Consider the following 17,971-nt stretch of genomic DNA (forward strand, 5'->3'; position numbering starts at 1 on the left):
TGGATGAGGAAACGCATATGTTACAATTAAGAAGAAATACATCATCATCTAACCTGTCACCTGTCGTTGAGTTCGTACTAGTCAGTAATAGAATGATTTATTTAATTTATATACTACATATTGTGATACTCAATTCTGGCCGTGACCTGCCAGACCGATAAGATTATAAGCGTCACATTGTTTCATTTTACACAATTATTAATAATATTAATAATAATAACACATATTTTGAGCCAATATATGAGTGTATTCAACGGCTTTGAAGGGCACTGATTCCAAACATGACCTTCGTATTTCTTAGTAGTTCTGGCCATAACCCATGGGGTTATCCATTGGCGTTTCTGCCGAAGAAGTCCTATTTGAGCAGATCAGTCTTATTATATATTTATGAAAATCAATGTAATAGTTATTTGTAAACAGCGAAGACAGTTTTATATCGTAATACGAAAATGTCATAATTTAGGATTATGCGCTAGCAGCTAAGTCGTATGCTAAATTTCGGAAACTCAATTAAATCAATATTTGTAAATAATCGAGAATAGTGGTTCTTGAAATTTTTTCCTCCAGCGCTCCTTTACATAACTTACGTAGGTCTGGCGACCCACCATATTTTAAGGACTGTAGTATAAAAAAAACAATGGGTAAGAGGTCGAAGACCGGTCTGTCTTTTCTGGTTGGGTCTTTACTGGAAATATCGCGCGCTTGAATCGCGGGCTCGGACCACTCGACTAATTAACGATGTAGTAATTTCATGGGCTATGTTGGGGATCGAATCAAGATTGTTGTAACAACCATCAGATACGGGCTCCTACCATCTGGATCGAGCCCGAAATGCACAGCCTAAATTCGCCTGTGCAATTTCCAATACGGGGATGCTAATTGTATTGGGTTCCATTTTATTGCTTTGTGTGACGAGTAAATCAACTGAGCATGTGGTAGAAATATTTGCTCGCTCGCATTAAATTTCGTACTGCATCCCGTGATTACCTTTAACATAAATGCATTCCAAACAAAGCGAACCATATTATATAACGTTCCTGTGAGGATGTGGCTCACAGCACTAAACAGTTTCATACTTTATGATACAATGAAGAAATATCATGACTATTTAATTTTGTAGCTCTCAAATATACATATGAAGAGCTTCTTGGAGGTACAGAACTACAATATACAATTGAATAGTATAATAATATTGTAATGGACCCAAATATTTTCGGCAGACACTTTTCAGGGGTAATCGTGAGCAACTATAGTAGAGAATTGGAAAGAACATTGTACATCAAAAATCATCGTATCTCAAGATATGACGTCACCAGCATGAAATTATAAGAGAGCGTTCTGAGTACTGTTTGTAGACGGAGTACGCGTTTGAAAAGTTGCTCCTGTTCCGATGTATTTCATAAGATGCTATGCTTTTACTACTGGCCGAATTCGAAAAAGTTTATGGAAATCGTTCAAAAAATTAAGAATTGTTGCCTCGTTGGCGCCACCTTTTTTTAACTAAGCATGTTCAAATTGTCTATACATAACGCGCTAAGATTGGGTATGCGAGATACGCCGTGCATATTCCGTAATAGCTGTATTGTGGGAGGTGGGTATTCGCTATACCAGGAATTTCGTCAACGGCACAACACCGATGGCCAATTGTGCGGTTCGAAAGATGTTATCCCAATGAATTTCACAAAATAGGACTAGTGCTTATGTGAGCTGAGCAAATTTAGTATAATGAGTAATTAGTAGGGCAAGTTTTTGCAACTTTTTTCACAGCTTCTGGAAGCTTCGTAAATACTCATAATGTATGTAGTATGGTGTTTTAATCTGTTTGGAGAAGTTTTATGTTGCAACTTTCGTCTATATTTTTCATGCAACTTCTTTCTGCAACTTTTATCAAGTATTGCGCAAAATATGCTATAAAACTATAATAAAGACTAAATTATGAATTTCAAGTGACAATGCGGCCCACCACAGGCGCCGGACGCAGGTATACTGGGTATGCCGTGTTTACCTAGCAATTTTTTCGGGTATGCGGCATACCCACTATTCCGTTAGTCATGAAACTCCCTGAACTAACTGGTAAATTGTGCGATTCGGAAATAAGCAAAGTATTTTGTTGACGTGCTACTGCTTACGTGAGCAAATTATCAACATACATTTCGAGTATCTCATACCCTCATGATTTCAAAAAAATGTCTAAATGCAACTTCTGCAACTTTTGTTAAAATTAAAAAAATAAATGCAGCTTTCTCAGGTTTTTAGTGAAACAAAAACTTGCCCTAGTAATTTGACGTCGATTTGGAAGCGCGAACGCACCGAAACGCCGTGTACTCTCCTAATTAGTCGAGCAAACGCCCGTTCTTTGGTGAGAGTTTTCTAATCGTACTGCAAAATTTAACAGCCTGTTATTGTGTATGCCTGTGAATTGGAATTCAATCCAGCACATGATCGCGTAGTGCTGTAAGAATCTGCGAACGTAATTAGAGAAACGAATGCAAGCAGCCCTGAACAATTTTCGCGATATGAGCTAGTGAATTTGATGTATGTACCCCACGGTGTCGGATATAAGGATGGAATTAGTGATTGGATGAGCGCTTTCCATTATGTAATCGTCTATTTTGTGCATTTATTCTTGTCTGCTTGAAACAGCGTATTCGTGAATTGTCACGAAATGTCTCTTGTGAGACTGTAGTAAGTGAGTTCTGATGCGACTATGCGTTTCCGACAGTAGACACAGAGTAATTATGACGTCACGGGAATTTGCATACCCACACAAAATTCCGGTTCGGCGCGAAAGCCCCTGTGTGTTCATAGCTGCACCGGTCGTTTTTGATTTCTGACTGAATCATTCGATATAAATTACCGAGCCGGAGCCGGGAGAAGCGGTATCAATGAGCTCCGGTTGCTGGAGACGGAGCTAATTCACGATATAGAAGAGAGCTGGAGCAGTTTATAATTGACGCCAGCTCCAAGACCCTGCTTCGAACGGAGTTCATTTCTCGCCATGATCAGAGAGTAAATGTGGATTTGAAAACTGAATTGTAATTTTCCATGCAAAGAATTGCGCAATCCATAATTTCAAGGCGTGCGTTATCGAGTACGACTGATTTTCGATTGATATTGTTTGCCAGCGTGACAGAAACTTTAGAAAGTGTACAAACTTCGTATTGAACTGGACGTACTAAGTTTTTGTACGATGTAGACCCCTGGATAACTAGAAGTTGTCGTGTTTGCCATATTGTTAAAATATTATATTGGACTGATAAATATGCATTGGGCATTAGGGCTGTTCAAAAATAACTTTTTTTCCCGGATTCCAGTCATTCACTGATTAAATCGTCAGGTTACCCTAAAAAACGCTGCACACCAAATTTGGTTCGATTTTAACTAGTAGAAGCGAAGTTATGTGAGTTTTTCGTTGATAAATCGCGGATTATCCACTGATCAAGGATAATCCGAGGATTCTCATCGAAAAACTCACATAACTCCGCTTCTACTGGTCGGAATTGACTCAAATTTGTTTTGCAACGTCTTTGAAGACAGCTCAACAATTTCATGGGGTTGGCAGAAAAATTTGGAAAATTTGTTTTTTCAATTTTCCATAATAAATTAAAAATTTTAATTGGATCTGCGGAGTCCTATACTTGTTAGAATCGAACCAAATTTGGTGTGCAGCGTTTTTTAGGGTAACCTGACAATTTAATCAGTGAATGGCTGGAATCCGGGAAAAAAAGTTATTTTTGAATAGCCCTATTGGGCATTATGAGCAATTTCACTAGTCAACACACATTTGGATGCCAAGTAAATTTCAACAATTTTAGGGTATTTTATGTCGCTGAATCCCAAAATGACATTAGTTTTTCCGAATTGGCTCTAGTGTTTGAGATATTCCATATTTTCGCTTCGAAAAGTACAACATTACCGTGACAGAAATACGCAAATTTTGACATTGGTAAAATTCTCTCTATATACTACAACTTCGACGAGTCTACACCTATTCTCGTGAAATCTCTAGTAGGCCACCCTTCTTCACCCTGTGAGGATTGCGCGCTCAGCTACGCCATGGGTATTATGAATAGTCGCTTTGTTGGCGAAGCAACAATTCTATATTTTCAAGTATACACAGAATACCAATTGGGGAGAGTCATAATCCAGTTTCTGTAACACCGTTTTAATACAGTTGTACTCTTCTTTTAGTTGAGTTGAGTGGCCAATTGTGGCCAATTAGCATTTTTAAATGTCGAATCAAACTTGTAGGGTTTGCGCTCCGATGCGATTTTTTTAAGATATTGAATTCATGCTGCAAATAAAGATTGACGATTGAAGCAAGAAGATGGGTGGAATATATCAATATGTCATGAAACTCACGTTTCTCGTGTTGCTTACAATGATCGCAACGCTTATGCTCGGCAAGCAGTTACAACGCGAAGTACATTCAACTCACGCCAATTACTCGTCACTGTAAGTTGGAAGACACAACTCAACAGCGACAAATATTGGAAAACGTTATGTAAAGAGTTATGATCATAATTTCTAGGGCAGTGGTTACGAACGGGTGTTCCACAGAACACTATGACTTCTCTGGGTAAAGGAGTTCCGTGGGCGACAATACAGACACTCAATTTATGATTTGTGATGATACGCCCGTATTGGCCCTCATTGGTTGCATGTAATGAGGCCTGATTAGCGGTCGAATGGGGACTGTTGTGGTGGTAAGGCGTGTGCGATGGGGTTCCCTCCCTATGAAATGTCAATTCTATTTCCAATATTTACAAGCTCATATGTAATTAACCATAATTGAGTGATATAGAATGGCTCGCATCCATATTATGGTAATTTTCCTCAGAGTTAACTGTTTCTGGCACTAACTTCCAAGTATCAGGACCGATAGACGTAATAGCAATAATGCGGATACTTTACTGTTCTTCGGAATTACAATGCAATGTCTGTCTTGGCCGTCCTAGTCTCGAGTCACACGACTTGGCTCGAGTCACGCACAATGACTCGAGTCAAGTCGAATTACCAAATATCACGACTACAGTCATTACAACCCTGGTAATGTATTGAAGGTCTAATCTATTTGAATATGGACGTTTTTGTTTTATGAGTTTCACCAAAGGCTTGCGGGTTATCGTAAAGGTTTCGCGGACTGATAACACTCAAGAACCACCGATCCTAGGACCTTAGCGTGGTCAGTATGCTTGCTGTGACCATTTAACGTATAGATCAGTGGTTCTCAACCTGGGGGGCGCGAGAAATTGACAAAGTCTGTATGAATTCTGACTAAACATGTGTTTCTCAACCATTCTGAGAAGACGATTGTTGAAGATGAAACTTATTTCGTATTTAAGAAAGCTCGCCGCATTCAAACTACAGCAGACGCGATTAACGGAGTATATGCTGATTTGAACTGAGAGAGAGAGAGATTTATTGATTTGTCCAATCGTAAAGAAAACAACATTGGCACATGAAACAACAATAAATTAACTTAACGGTATAGGACAGGGTGTGACCGATATGACTCTGGGTAGGGTCAACTGGTCTGATCACACCCTGCATTAACAAATACAGATATTGTGTCATAAATTTGGATGCAATTGGTTGAGATTAACCAATTCAATTCAGCTCAGCATAATAATAAAATGCTAACAATAGACATATTTGGTGTGAGACAAGCGGATCAGTAATAATGGGAGACAAGGTGACTGAATAATTCCTTTTTAAAGGAGTGGTATGGGAGGTCCCGTATTGATGAGGGTATAGAATTCCATATGACAGGACCGGCATAGTCGATCGATTTCTTTGTGAGGTTACTGGTGGGTCGTTGAAAATAGATGTTGCCCTGGGAGGAAAATCTGGTATTGTGTGAGTGAACAGTTTGAGCAAGGACGAAGAAATCATTAAACATAGGAGGCAATTCATTTGAAAAATATGGATGCATTAATTTACTTACTTCAAATATAAGAATTTGAGCAAATTAGTGATATTCTTTGAAGATTTAGTGCAATTCTCACGTTAAAGTCATTCATTACTTCATAGCTTTGGCAGTAGCCTAAAGCTCGGTGCGCTGGGTAGCGGTTGTTAATAGCTGGCGAACTGCACTGCCGAAGACAGACTTAGATGCAATGTAGGTTGCCCGGTTTCGCCCTCAATCAGGCTACCCTAAATCCACCCAATTCCAAAACTGATCAAATTTAGCATGGCAGGACAGAACGACGCCGTGCTCTCTGTAGTCACTACCAGCATTAGGATTAGTCTCAGTGCAAACTATAGGGTACCATGTAATTGATGTCCTGTTCAATGTTCTTTGCTATTTTCAAACAAGATTAGGGAAATTTGTCAGAAATGGTAAAGACTCAACAACTGCAATGCAGATTCAAACTTGGCGTAAGATATACCATATCTATACTATTAGATCAAGGACAGGCAACCTGCGCCCGTAGAAGGGAATTCGTACGGTCGTCCAACACCTAATGCAATTAGTATGTTGGCGGCCGTCGACATGCAAATTGAAATAACGAATTCACTCCCGAATGTTTGAGAGATTTTAATTAATCTTGAAATTTTCTTCGTGTTCCGCGCAATTCAACATTACCTCATTTTTCGATTAGAATATAGTATCACCCTTCTCAATCTGGGCCGGAATCAGAATCGTGTGCTCCGCACGAAAGAAATTTGTTTATGGTACATTTGGGCGATTTCAATATATTTCCACTATTTCCACTACCGATACAATCGACAATCCGGATGGGGTGTCAAGAAACAGCAGCATGCAACGAAGTGACTAATAACAGTTGGCCCACCCGAAGATGCATTATCATTTATAACTTGACCTAAATTTTCGAAAGCACCCCATCATAAACTCTACCGGTGAATCTGATCAAATGGGCTGAGAAAGGATAAATATTTGATCGTAATATGTGGTAGGCCCTATTGCTACTATTAATTACGGAATTCACCGCGCGACAATATCCAACCCCAGCAACTCTTCATAACATTGCCACTCGCGATTTCGGTGCATACAATGGGCCGTTGTGAAAATTAGAATAGTCCGGAGTTCACTGGGAATGGATATGGACAGATAGGTATTTTGCGTTCAGTTACTTCATTACCGGCTATGCCTTGGAATGCGGCCTTATGCTACATAAGTAGTCGAAATGCGCCCGTGATTAGCAAAAAGGTTGCCTACTTCTGTATCAGATAATGATCTCTTTTTGACATGACGATAAGTGCAGGAGGGGGGGGGGGTCAGGAGCCGCAATTTTTTTCGACCATCGCCAAGGGGTGCGCATGTCCAAAAAGGTTGAGAACCGCTGCTATAGATGATAAGCAAACCATCCTACAAAAGCTTATCTTACTCAGGGGTGGTCACCACCTAACTACTGCTACATTTTCCAAGTACTCAAGCAAGTTTCGCTTTCTTCTATTATTTATTGGTTATGTTTTGTGATTTCTTCCACATAGACCCTAACAGTTTTAGGCAAATCTATACTCAGTCTGTAATTTTTAAAGTTAAAAGTATTTTGTGGCATGCGTGAATCGCTATTATAAGTCAAATTGTCATGACTACTGAGCAAAAGATCCCCCTTAACCTAATATATTTTCGGAAAATTGCAATATTTGTAGTGTCATTGGTAGGGTTGGGCACAATGATTCGAGTACTCAAATCTGAATCGAGTATTAATTTTAATTTATCAATGAGAAGTATAGTTTCGATACTAATTTTCACTGTTGAACCCTTGAAACCTTGATTAGACGTACCGTAGCATACAAAACATATAGTACAAAACTACGAAAATTACTGGACGTAGCACATTTTTGAAGTAATGATCATCCCAAAACATTGTCACCAAGTGGAATGAAATCGGTATGGTCGAAAAAATACCAACGTAGTTTTATGTGATGGATAACAGACATTATATTCTTTGTTTAGGCATAAGCGGTACATATTTGAACCTTGACGTATTTCATTGTCGTATGACGTCATAATGAGTGATACTCGATTGCTCGACTCGAAGCATATTTCGTGATTCAGAATCGAAGCACTCAGGTACTCGATTCTGCCCAGCCCTAGTCATTGGTGATGTTACGTTATGAGCCAAGACGTAGGCTAACTGCAGTTTGGAACTTGGCCACCTCCGATCAACTGCTAGGATATGCGACCCATCGACCAAATCTACAATATTTGAAAGTATTTACTTAAAAACATCTCAGATCTTCATTTTCTACTTGCACGTGAAATACTTTTTACATGTCCCTAAAATTAGGAAGTCTACTTGTAATTGAGTAGACATTTTCAACGTTATGCATACTCCTACTTGAGAGCAACACTGATTACTTTGACCATCGCAGCGTTATTTTACCAAACTTGGAAAGTAAAAAAAAGTAGTCTTATAATCGTTTAAACTGGCAATAATTGCAAATTTATTTCACAGAGATGCCCTTCCTACACCGCATCTCACCGGAAGACTTCCTACAACAAATCTAAGCGCTTTCAATGTATTGGGTTATGGTAACACATCATTAATGGCTAGAATGGATACCCCAAGAGAGGAGTTCGAATTCATCCTGTATCCGAGGAATATCAGCTGCAATGATGGAGCTTTTGAAAAACGAGGTGCCCCGTTTTGTCTCTTTGGTCGTAACAACCTACTTCAATATGCGCTTCGTCCATAACAGGAATATTGTCTTACTATAGACAACATTTTTTTGATATATTAATCCTGTTTGACACCATATCATAGACGAGATTGTACAGATTTAGGATAGAGGTTTTTGAATACATGTTTGTTTATTACTGTGTCATCGCCCAACCAAAGCCAAACCATTATTAACGAGGACTGATTCAAGCATTGAAGATTACTCGCCCCTAGCAACTTACATTCCAGTTACAGCACAGAGTAAAATGTTATATAAGCGGAGGGCTGACGTAAGATTCATAATTTGAGCACAAAATTGCGAGGAGCACAGTGGCGATTATCATCGTCCTTCTCCAAACTATTGGTATCCGTTGATAACAACGTACACGGTCATGATGGTGGATTACCCATGCTACATATAGTAGGGTTACCATAAGTCCTCTTTTAGGATGATTTGCCCTCTTTTTTGACTATTTTGAAAGTATCCTCGGAGGACGCCCAAATTTCCTCTATTCCGAGATTTTGTCCTCTTTTCTGAGAATTCTGGTTAAATATATGGCAAAAATCGACTTAGATGCAGTAAATCAGCACTGAAGTAACGCTCCGCCGGGTATTTCGGGAGCTGGGCCGGAAAGCTGCCCTTGTTTTAGTCAACCACTAGAAAGTGGGGAATAAAAACTTGTGCTTTGGGCACTGAGCGAGAAAGTTGACCTTTTTTAAGTCAATAGACCACGACGTGGGAAAAATTTACCATTTTTTCAGCATTTTCCTTCGGTTTTGCAAGTATGAAAATTTCGATAAAGTGTCCTTTTTTCAGATTTTCAAAATGTGGTAACCCTAACAAATAGGATATCTACCGACTTCGTGTAGATAAATCCTTATTTATTCGGCTTCAACCATAACTAGACTATTGCGAGTTTTTGATGTAACTCTGGGAGTTATGCAACGAGATACCGGAAGCTTGTCATATAACCCACGGGAACCAAGAAAACTTGGTTTCAAAATATTTTTATGCCTAAAAATCCATGATTTCGCCAATATCTCTTCAGCGACTATTGTCACAATAAATTAATACCCGTGCTTGATGTAACTCTGGGAGGTGTACAATCACAATATCATATCAAAAACTTACCACATAATCCACGGGAACATAGAGAAAACTAGGTTTCAAATTTTGTTTATACTCATAATTTCATGATTTCGCCACTATCTCTAAAGATGCAATGGTGATCATAATTGATGATGGGAAGTGAAGACGACATTACCGCTTCCAACGTCGTCATACAAAGCACTATACCAGGAGTGGGCAAACTACGGCCCGCGGGCCGCATGCGGACCGCGAGAGTAGTGTGAAAATTTTTTAAAAAATTATTTATAAAATGCGTACTAAAAATCGAAATAATGCAGGGACTTGATTAAACTATTTCTCGGTATATTTCACCATTATAATTCTAGGACAGTGGTTCTCGAACTGGGTGGCGTGAAAGCATCAGAAATTGGGCGCAAAGCTGAGCTCAACTGAAAAAAAATTTGCGCTCGGCGTGATTTACCAACAATTTCATACTTGTTGCTCTGTATTTAGTCTGAATTTCACATTTAACAATCTCTCGTCCATAGCCAGGCCGTGTTATTTTTGGCATTTCAGGAGCCAGATGCCAAAACTGCCAAAAATAAAAATTTGAAAATGCCAAAAATAACCAAATTTTGGAATATGCCAAAAATAACACAGCCTGCCAATAGTGTATTTCGTTCATGGTGTTGTGTTAACAGGACCGAATTACAGGCGAGAAGAGCGTATGTGAAGGGCAGGTATCTTACTCTATGGGTCCAGCCCACCCATTAGGGGAGAAAGCAGGGTGTCCTAAATGGTGTGGGCACAGCGAGATTGAACGGCTGACTGCACTTGGGTTACGTCATACTTTCCATTCGTCCAAAGGCAATTTTACGGCCATTTTTGACCAGCTTGCCGAGCGCTAAATTTGATAAAACGGGTATCAATGGAAAGCTTCCGCTGTATTGATTACTAGAATATAAATTGTATTCTGCTCATGGATCCGGAACCCATAAATTTCGTTGGGTGAAAAATTAATTCAGGAGAAACTTTGCTGACATGAGTTTGGAAGCACTGTTACAGTACTAACAATTTAAGTCTATTCAGAAGCGGTAACAATCAGGTGTTTATCGTGTTTCTTAGGTTTCTCATTCTTTTTGCTTATTGGCACCGATTCCGAATGGATACTGCACATTTTGTGGTTTCGTTTGATATTATGAACCTATGTAATCACTAGGTTTTTCCTTCTTATTATTGTTAGTTGGTACTGATTATTAGTGGATGCTGCACATCTTTTGGTCTCTTTTGATAAACTGACCCAAATAAAGCGTTTTTGTGACTAATTCGAGTCTGAAAATATCTATTTAGAGGTCGATGCCAAAACTTCCAAAAATAAAAAATTGAAAAATGCCAAAAAGAAGCTAATTTTGGCAGTTTTGGCATAAGCCAAAAATAACACGGTCTGTCCATAGCCGTAGCCTTCCATGCCATCAAACTATCCGTTAGGTTTGCTAGCAACCTGATTGCGTTTTGTGATATGACGATAAGGTGGCACGAAATCTTTCACCATCATAAGGGGGGGAAGGCGTGTCTTAAAAAGTTTGAGAACCACTGTTTTAAGGTAAATACTTCCTATATTATTTTTTATGTTTAATTTATTTTCGCGACAGCCCGATCTCAAGGCCCACACGGTTTGAAAGGTTTCAACTGCTAAATTTTACAGATATCTTAAACGAGATTGACGTAATTAGAATCATGAGTGGGATGTGGGATTTCAGATTGGCCACTCCAGTTTTAATTATTTCGGTGATGTGCTTATAAAACCCGCTTTACGCGTGTCTTAGGTAGATTCGTTCTCTGTATGCGTAGAATTGGGCATTTATATTTTATCTACACATATAGTAGAAGCGTGTTTGAAGCTAACATGGTTATGATTCTGTGAGCATTGGGTATTATGGAACTGAACCAAAAGTGAAATTAGTAAATCTATGAACAGATCGCCGCTCACAGATTTAAATTTCAATCCTGTTCTAAGAATCGGGACGAACCGACCTTCCTCTCTATAGTTTTGAAAAATTGGTTATTGAGGTCGACCATCCTATGAAACCTCTCAACCATCGTTCTGATGCGTTTACGATATCATCAAAGCAATGTTTGGTTTGTTTTAAAGAAACACATATATTATCTCCATGTCCTCACTATATAATCAAATACCAACATTGCGTTTTGGTTTATAATCCAATTTTATATAGTGCGGCCCGCGAGCTCAGAAAGTTTGCCCACTCCTGCACTTTACTATATTAAAAGTTGTTCTGGTTATGTCCTGGTTAAAATTAAAGTGTTGAGTAGACGTCTCAGCCTTATGAAAGCATTTCAACGCAGAGTTTCCACTCCACATACCTGTACTTTGTTTACAATATAATAAACAATTCAATATTACCAAAGTTTGTCCGACCGGATCTATTTAGTAGCAGCCTTTCTTTCCCTTACTCCAAACTCCGACTTGAATTGCTACAAGGACTTATGCTTTCTGATCCCGTGGTTTACATTCCTCCAATAATGTTATTGATGCTTATAGCGCTTTGGTCCATGATCGTTTGTGTGAAATCCAACATCAAGAACGCCAAGCGACGCAATATCATACGGCAGACGTGGGGAGCGCAAGACCTACTTCAAGCCGTTCGCCTCGCGGTTCTTTTTGTGGTTGGAACAGACGACAGAATAAATCAGACTGAGATCGATAAGGAACAGAGGTGATACGGAGATTTACTTCAGATCGGTATCAAAGAACAATACACGTATGATACGCCATGGGCAGTCTAAAACTCTCTCAAATGTAGCACTTTATAATCATTACTATGGCTGGGAAAAATCGAGTACCTGAGAGATTCGATTATGAAATGAGTATTGAGTTTCGAGTTGAGTCGAATATTCGAGTATCACTCATTATGACAGTAGATGAAAGGCGTAATAAGTCCTAATATGTAGGCCTACCTTTTGCTGCCACTAGGAATATAATGCCAGTTGTGCATCAAAATCAAAGATACTTTGGTATTTTGTCAAGCGTGCCTATTTCATTGGACTTGGTGACAATCCAGTGGTTCGATCACGACTTTGCAGATATGTGATTTCCAGTAACGCGCATAGACTTGCACTACATGTTTCGTATGCTACGATACGACCAATCGAGATATCAACCTTCCAGAGGGTAAACCAGGGACGGCAAACTTCTCCGGTAGGCGGGCCAGATTTTGGAAATTGAAGTAGGCCTACTTGGTGGGCCGGATTACAGAATCGATACATTAATCGTGTCTTTTTATCCACCTATACAAGGAATAAATCGTATTTACTGTACACTTCAAGTTTAAAGTATAGAGACCAAAACAGTATTTACTGAATATATTGCCCTAGTGTAGCCTACTTCAATAGCTGTTGAAGTCAATCAGACATCTGCGGTCGTTCAAAGTTATTAACAAGTTCTTTGAACACTGGCTGCATGTCGGATGTAGAAACCCTTAGTACGACTGCACGTAAACAGTGAACATCAGTTATATCGGAACGAGCCTGTTCATGGTCAAAAATGTTTGCTCGCAAATGTAGGCCCATGTATGGTGGACCCGAACAGAACAAGTAGTTTTATGACAATCTTTCTCAGGTTGACAAACTTGGAATCATTCTGTGACGAATAAGCTTTGTCAATACTTTCAGATTAGAATATCACCCAGAAAGTAAAAATTCTCTGCAGGCCACTCAAAACCCGTCGCGGGCGGGCCGTATGTTGACCGCCCCCGGAGTAAACCCTAGTGTCATACGATGGTGTGGACATACGCAAATCTCATGACTCATTGCGACAGGTTTACGTCACACTTTCCAATTAGCAGATTACAATTTGACCTTAATTTCTGATTGGCTTGCCGAGCGTGAAATTTGATAAAATTGATATCAATTGAAAGTTACCGATTACGACAACACAAATTTTATTGTGCTCGTGGTCCTAGAACCCCTAAACATCATCCTCAAATTTTGATTGTAACTGAGCTTGGTATTGCGACGCAGAAATGCCGTCTGGAAGCAAGTGAGAAGCAGCGTAAGCCGCATGCGTATTGGCTATTGTTCCGCAAGCGATTGAGCAAGAGTATTCACACTCTCACTCTTACTTGCTCGGAGCTGCGGCTGATTATTCCAGCCGGATTTGTTGCGTCACAATGAATAACTCCGTTACAATGCAAAATGAGAGGCTGATTTTGAGGGGTTCCAGGAATACCATCACAATCAAATTTATATTATCGTAATTTGTTCACCGGTAGCTTTCGATTAATACTAATTTTATCAAAATTTGCGCTCGGCAAGCCGGTAAAAAAATACCGTCAAATTGCCTTCAGCCAAATGGAAATTATGACGTAGAGCAATCGCAGTGAGCCACGAGATTTGCTGGTGTCGACACCTTTGTATGATATTATGGTAAAATACTATCGAACTATAATTTTCGTTGATAAATTAACTCTTAGTGCTAAGAAGCACATAATTTCGAAAGACCACATGATTCGAAAGAATCATATTCCACTTCTCGACTAAAATCATAAAAGGCAGCCTAGTATTCGATCCCGATTCGAGTTCTCCAATCTTTGTGCTCAGTTCTAACTATTACTTTCCAACGCACAGGAATGTTGGCTGGAAAGTAGTAGCTGGAATGCAATGGGTTAAGTCAGGGGTGGGCAACATACGGCCCGCGGGCCGGATCCGGCCCGCTAAGGGATTTTGTCTGGCCCGCGGACAGTTTTCCGTTTTACATGATAATGTGGCCCGCGGCCCTAGTCTGCCGAGATTTTCCACTACTTGCTTACAACGTCAAATTTTAGTGACTGCATAGTGCATGTTATTATATACGTATATGCGCAGCGTGCTAGAGTGAAGCTTACGCGTAATTTCGTCGAAGCGAGAAGACTTGCATTATCGGCATTTGCGATGTACTCAACCCTAATGTCGTTTGTGGTAATCATGGTGTTTTTCGACTACAATGGTCAATTACACCAGGCTGATATTTATTATTTTTCATTCTGTAACCGCCGACTTGTAGCACGGCACACTTCCAGGCTTTTGTAAGACGAAAACACTGCTTATACCAAGGGGTCGCCAACTCAAAACGGGTCGCGGGCCACTTTTCAAATTTCGTAGAGGTCGCGGACCGCATGAATTCATTATCGAGATTTCTCAGGCCACACAGTTGAACAACGATGCTATCTCGTCACCTACTCAACCCTAACGAATATATGTGTTGGTAAATTAGGGGTACCGGGGTTATCGAACTCCTTGAAATCTTAATTGAGGATTGCACCGTGTGTTGATTGATCAGATAGAAGCAGACATGGCGGCGCCTGTATGACAATGCTATTCTCAAATCCACATTGTCTTCGTCATTATCGGCGAGAAATGGCTTTGAAGTGACATTACTGTCGTTAAAATGTATTCATTAAATGCGATTTATTCCTTGTATATGTGGAATGTGGATAAATGGGCGGATATTGTATCGATTCAGCAATCCGGCCCGCCAAGTACTTAATTTTCCTATATCCGGCCCGCCGACTCGAGAAGTTGCCCGCCCCTGGGTTAAGTCGAACTGCCAGAAGCATTGGTTTTACTCGTCAGCGGACGACGACATGATCCCCGATCTGCGCAAAGTCTACGGCGAGATACAGAACCAAATGGCTGGCGACAATTTCTAAAACACGCCCATCACTTGCCAGAACAGCTTTCGCAGTAACCAAGGACCGATCAGAGACATGCATTACCGAAATTCCGTTCCGTACGAGCACTACTCTAAGGATTCATATCCAAGTTTTTGCACCGGAGGTTTTTATTCGATGCCCGCATCGATGTCGAACGCGATCTATCAAGTGTCTAGGTATCACAAATATTTCTATAACGACGACGTGTGGTTCACCGCCCTATTGCGACTTTCAGCCGTTGATGCGGGCCTCGTCTGGTGTAGAAATGTGACTGATCAGTTCTGTGCAATAGCCAAATTCAAAGGAGGATCGGTTCAGCATGCTTTCGGCAATGAGGAGATAATGTCGCACAAGTTGTCAAGCCTTTATGCCTCTCCATATAAACCAAAATAAATTAAAAGTACTTTACTTTACGTTACTGTTGACCTGTGGTCAGTGGTCACTGTTTAGTATTTATACGAGTAGGACTTTCCAACCACGTGCATTATACTCTATATAAAACGCTGAATAAACACTTAAAAACGAGTATACGAGTTTCCCTGCGATTGATAACAGGTATAGTTGTATAGATATGTTATATGACAGTGGTTATCAGCTTTATTGACCTTGCACACCGGTCAAACTTGCGGACCGGCGGACCTTCAATATTCAAAGCTCACCCAAATTGCAACTACATAGTATATTTCGGAAACTTCATTTAATGCTGCCTTTTGAACTTTTGAACACTTTAGACGTGTTATCCGTGGATCTATTGAAGTTTCTGCAAGATTGTTCACTTTCCTTCGAAAAAATTGCGACTTAGCTGTTTGCTACCCTCTATTATACTGTTTAATGTCGTTATATTGTTTGTTTGTTTGTTTGTTTGTTTTGTGGTATTCATGGTGTTCGTCGACTATGGTCAGTTACACCAGGCCGATACTCTTCATTATTTTCCGTAACTGCCGACTTATAGTACGGCCCATCTCTAGGCTTTTTGTAAGACACCGCTTTCGCGGATGAGGTGGCGAGGAGGAGCCTAGGTAAACCTCCAACACTTAGGTACCGGAATTCTGAAGTCCACCTCGGTCGGACTCGAACCCGCACCCATTGGTGTTGCAGCCGCGGATTATACCACTGCGCTATCTCGCCACGCGTCGCTATACTGCAATGTCGAAATTCAATGTATTTATTTAAACTTCTTATTATAGCCTTGACATCATTGTCCCTAACGGCTTTTAGGCTACTACTGCTAGTGAGCCTGGAAACGCTTGAGTGAGAGTTTTCTATTATTGGTAAGGGGAGGATACTCAGTCCAGTGCTCTGAATGTCTATGGTGAAGAAATCCAACTGAGCACGGATAAATGGCAGGAGTAACTGGTAGCCCGTCGCATTATTCAGTACCAGAGAAGTAGCTCTTGGTTTAAAAAAGGTTTGTGACCTCTGTTTAAAGAGTTTCACACTTGCAGCAGTTTTACGTACGCCAGGCCCAAAGCAGACCATTAACTATATTAAGACACCATGCAGAAAATACGTTTCAAGTTTCTAAATAAATTGAAAATTAAGATGCTTCGTTCATCTAGTCTAGTGTTGTCCAAACTTTTTTGAGCTGCCGCCCCCTGGACAACCAGTAATGTGCCATTGCCTCCCCTCGACCCCTTCACCACGCCTAAATCATAAGACAAAAGTTGGTATGCATTTACAAGGGCTAATAATGAGAGGGATGCAGCTGGTGCATTATTATCACCATTCTCGTCATAATGGGTTTGAGTTTCGATAAGAACAATATCATTCGTAAATCTCCAGTTTCCATGTGCCGTGCTGTCAAGTCGGTTTCTGCTGTGAGTTGAAAACTTGGTCACGGTACTGAAAACACAATCAAAACGCCGATAATATCAACTCTACTCCCAATGAAAGTATTTCTAATTGATTGAATTGAAATTTCACGGGCTTATCACGGAATCCGGACAATGTCATTTTAACCTTTATCATGGTGTCATCAATACTTAAAACGTAAGCTATATATTCTACTCATAGATTTTGGAAAATATCAGAGGTGGTAAAAGTAGTCAAGAAAGCTACTCAAGCAGCAGTAGTAAAAGTAGCGACGAAAAAATCCACTCAAGTACAAGTAGAAGTGCTCCTTTCATAAGAAACCTAAAACTACTGGAAGTAGAAGTAGAATTGACTGACCTTAAATCTACTCAAGTAAGTAAGTAGTTTTGAAAATGATCGTAATTCGTTTGCATGGACTGTGAAAAGCTGCAAATTGAGGTATGCGGAAGGTGTAGAGAGCTTGATTCATATTGATGCATCCCAGGAGGTGTCAATTTTTGACAGATTAAGCGGTCGTCCATATCATGGGATGTAAATGAGTGTATTGATACGGAATGCGATACTAATTCTTAGTTTACTCGAACAGCCCGTTTTAGAGAACATACTTTGGCACGGCGCCCTTTCCCATATTATAAGGCCCCTAGTTCAGTCGAAGAGCAATACGAAGAAGTTGTACTGCATACAGCTTTAACACGTGGCGCGATTAGTATACGTTAATTTAAAATATGGCGGATCGTAAAAATGCCATA

The 17,971-nt window shown here is 40.0% G+C and overlaps 3 protein-coding genes and 1 long non-coding RNA gene across 4 annotated transcripts in view; 2 read left to right on the forward strand and 2 right to left on the reverse strand.

Annotated features, from left to right (window-relative positions):
* Window positions 1–17,971, reverse strand: part of LOC145443197 (uncharacterized) — a 550,061-nt gene that overhangs the window by 484,494 nt on the left and 47,596 nt on the right. The window lies entirely within an intron of this gene.
* The window catches only part of LOC145443209 (uncharacterized), a 451,826-nt gene that overhangs the window by 296,999 nt on the left and 136,856 nt on the right, over window positions 1–17,971 (forward strand). The gene's annotated exons all lie outside the window — the stretch shown is intronic.
* Window positions 1–17,971, reverse strand: part of LOC145443194 (uncharacterized) — a 267,709-nt gene that overhangs the window by 68,784 nt on the left and 180,954 nt on the right. The gene's annotated exons all lie outside the window — the stretch shown is intronic.
* On the forward strand, window positions 3,753–14,524 carry LOC145442711 (uncharacterized). The gene is made up of 4 exons (XM_080320694.1): window positions 3,753–4,455; window positions 8,430–8,611; window positions 12,263–12,482; window positions 14,347–14,524. Exons 1-3 carry the CDS (start codon window positions 4,328–4,330, stop codon window positions 12,439–12,441), a joined length of 489 nt encoding a protein of 162 aa, XP_080176820.1. The 5' UTR covers window positions 3,753–4,327; the 3' UTR covers window positions 12,442–12,482; window positions 14,347–14,524.

Source organism: Botryllus schlosseri, chromosome 7, assembly GCF_051294905.1.
Source record: "Botryllus schlosseri isolate E-star chromosome 7, Bs_hap1, whole genome shotgun sequence".
Classification (NCBI taxonomy): domain Eukaryota; kingdom Metazoa; phylum Chordata; class Ascidiacea; order Stolidobranchia; family Styelidae; genus Botryllus; species Botryllus schlosseri.

Coding starts and splice junctions, on each gene's coding strand:
- LOC145442711 (XM_080320694.1), top strand. CDS start 4,328: ATGGGTGGAATATATCAATATGTCATGAAACTCACGTTTCTCGTGTTG. Junction 4,456..8,429: donor CACGCCAATTACTCGTCACT/GTAAGTTGGAAG, acceptor TTTATTTCACAG/AGATGCCCTTCCTACACCGC. Junction 8,612..12,262: donor TGGAGCTTTTGAAAAACGAG/GTGCCCCGTTTT, acceptor TGATGCTTATAG/CGCTTTGGTCCATGATCGTT.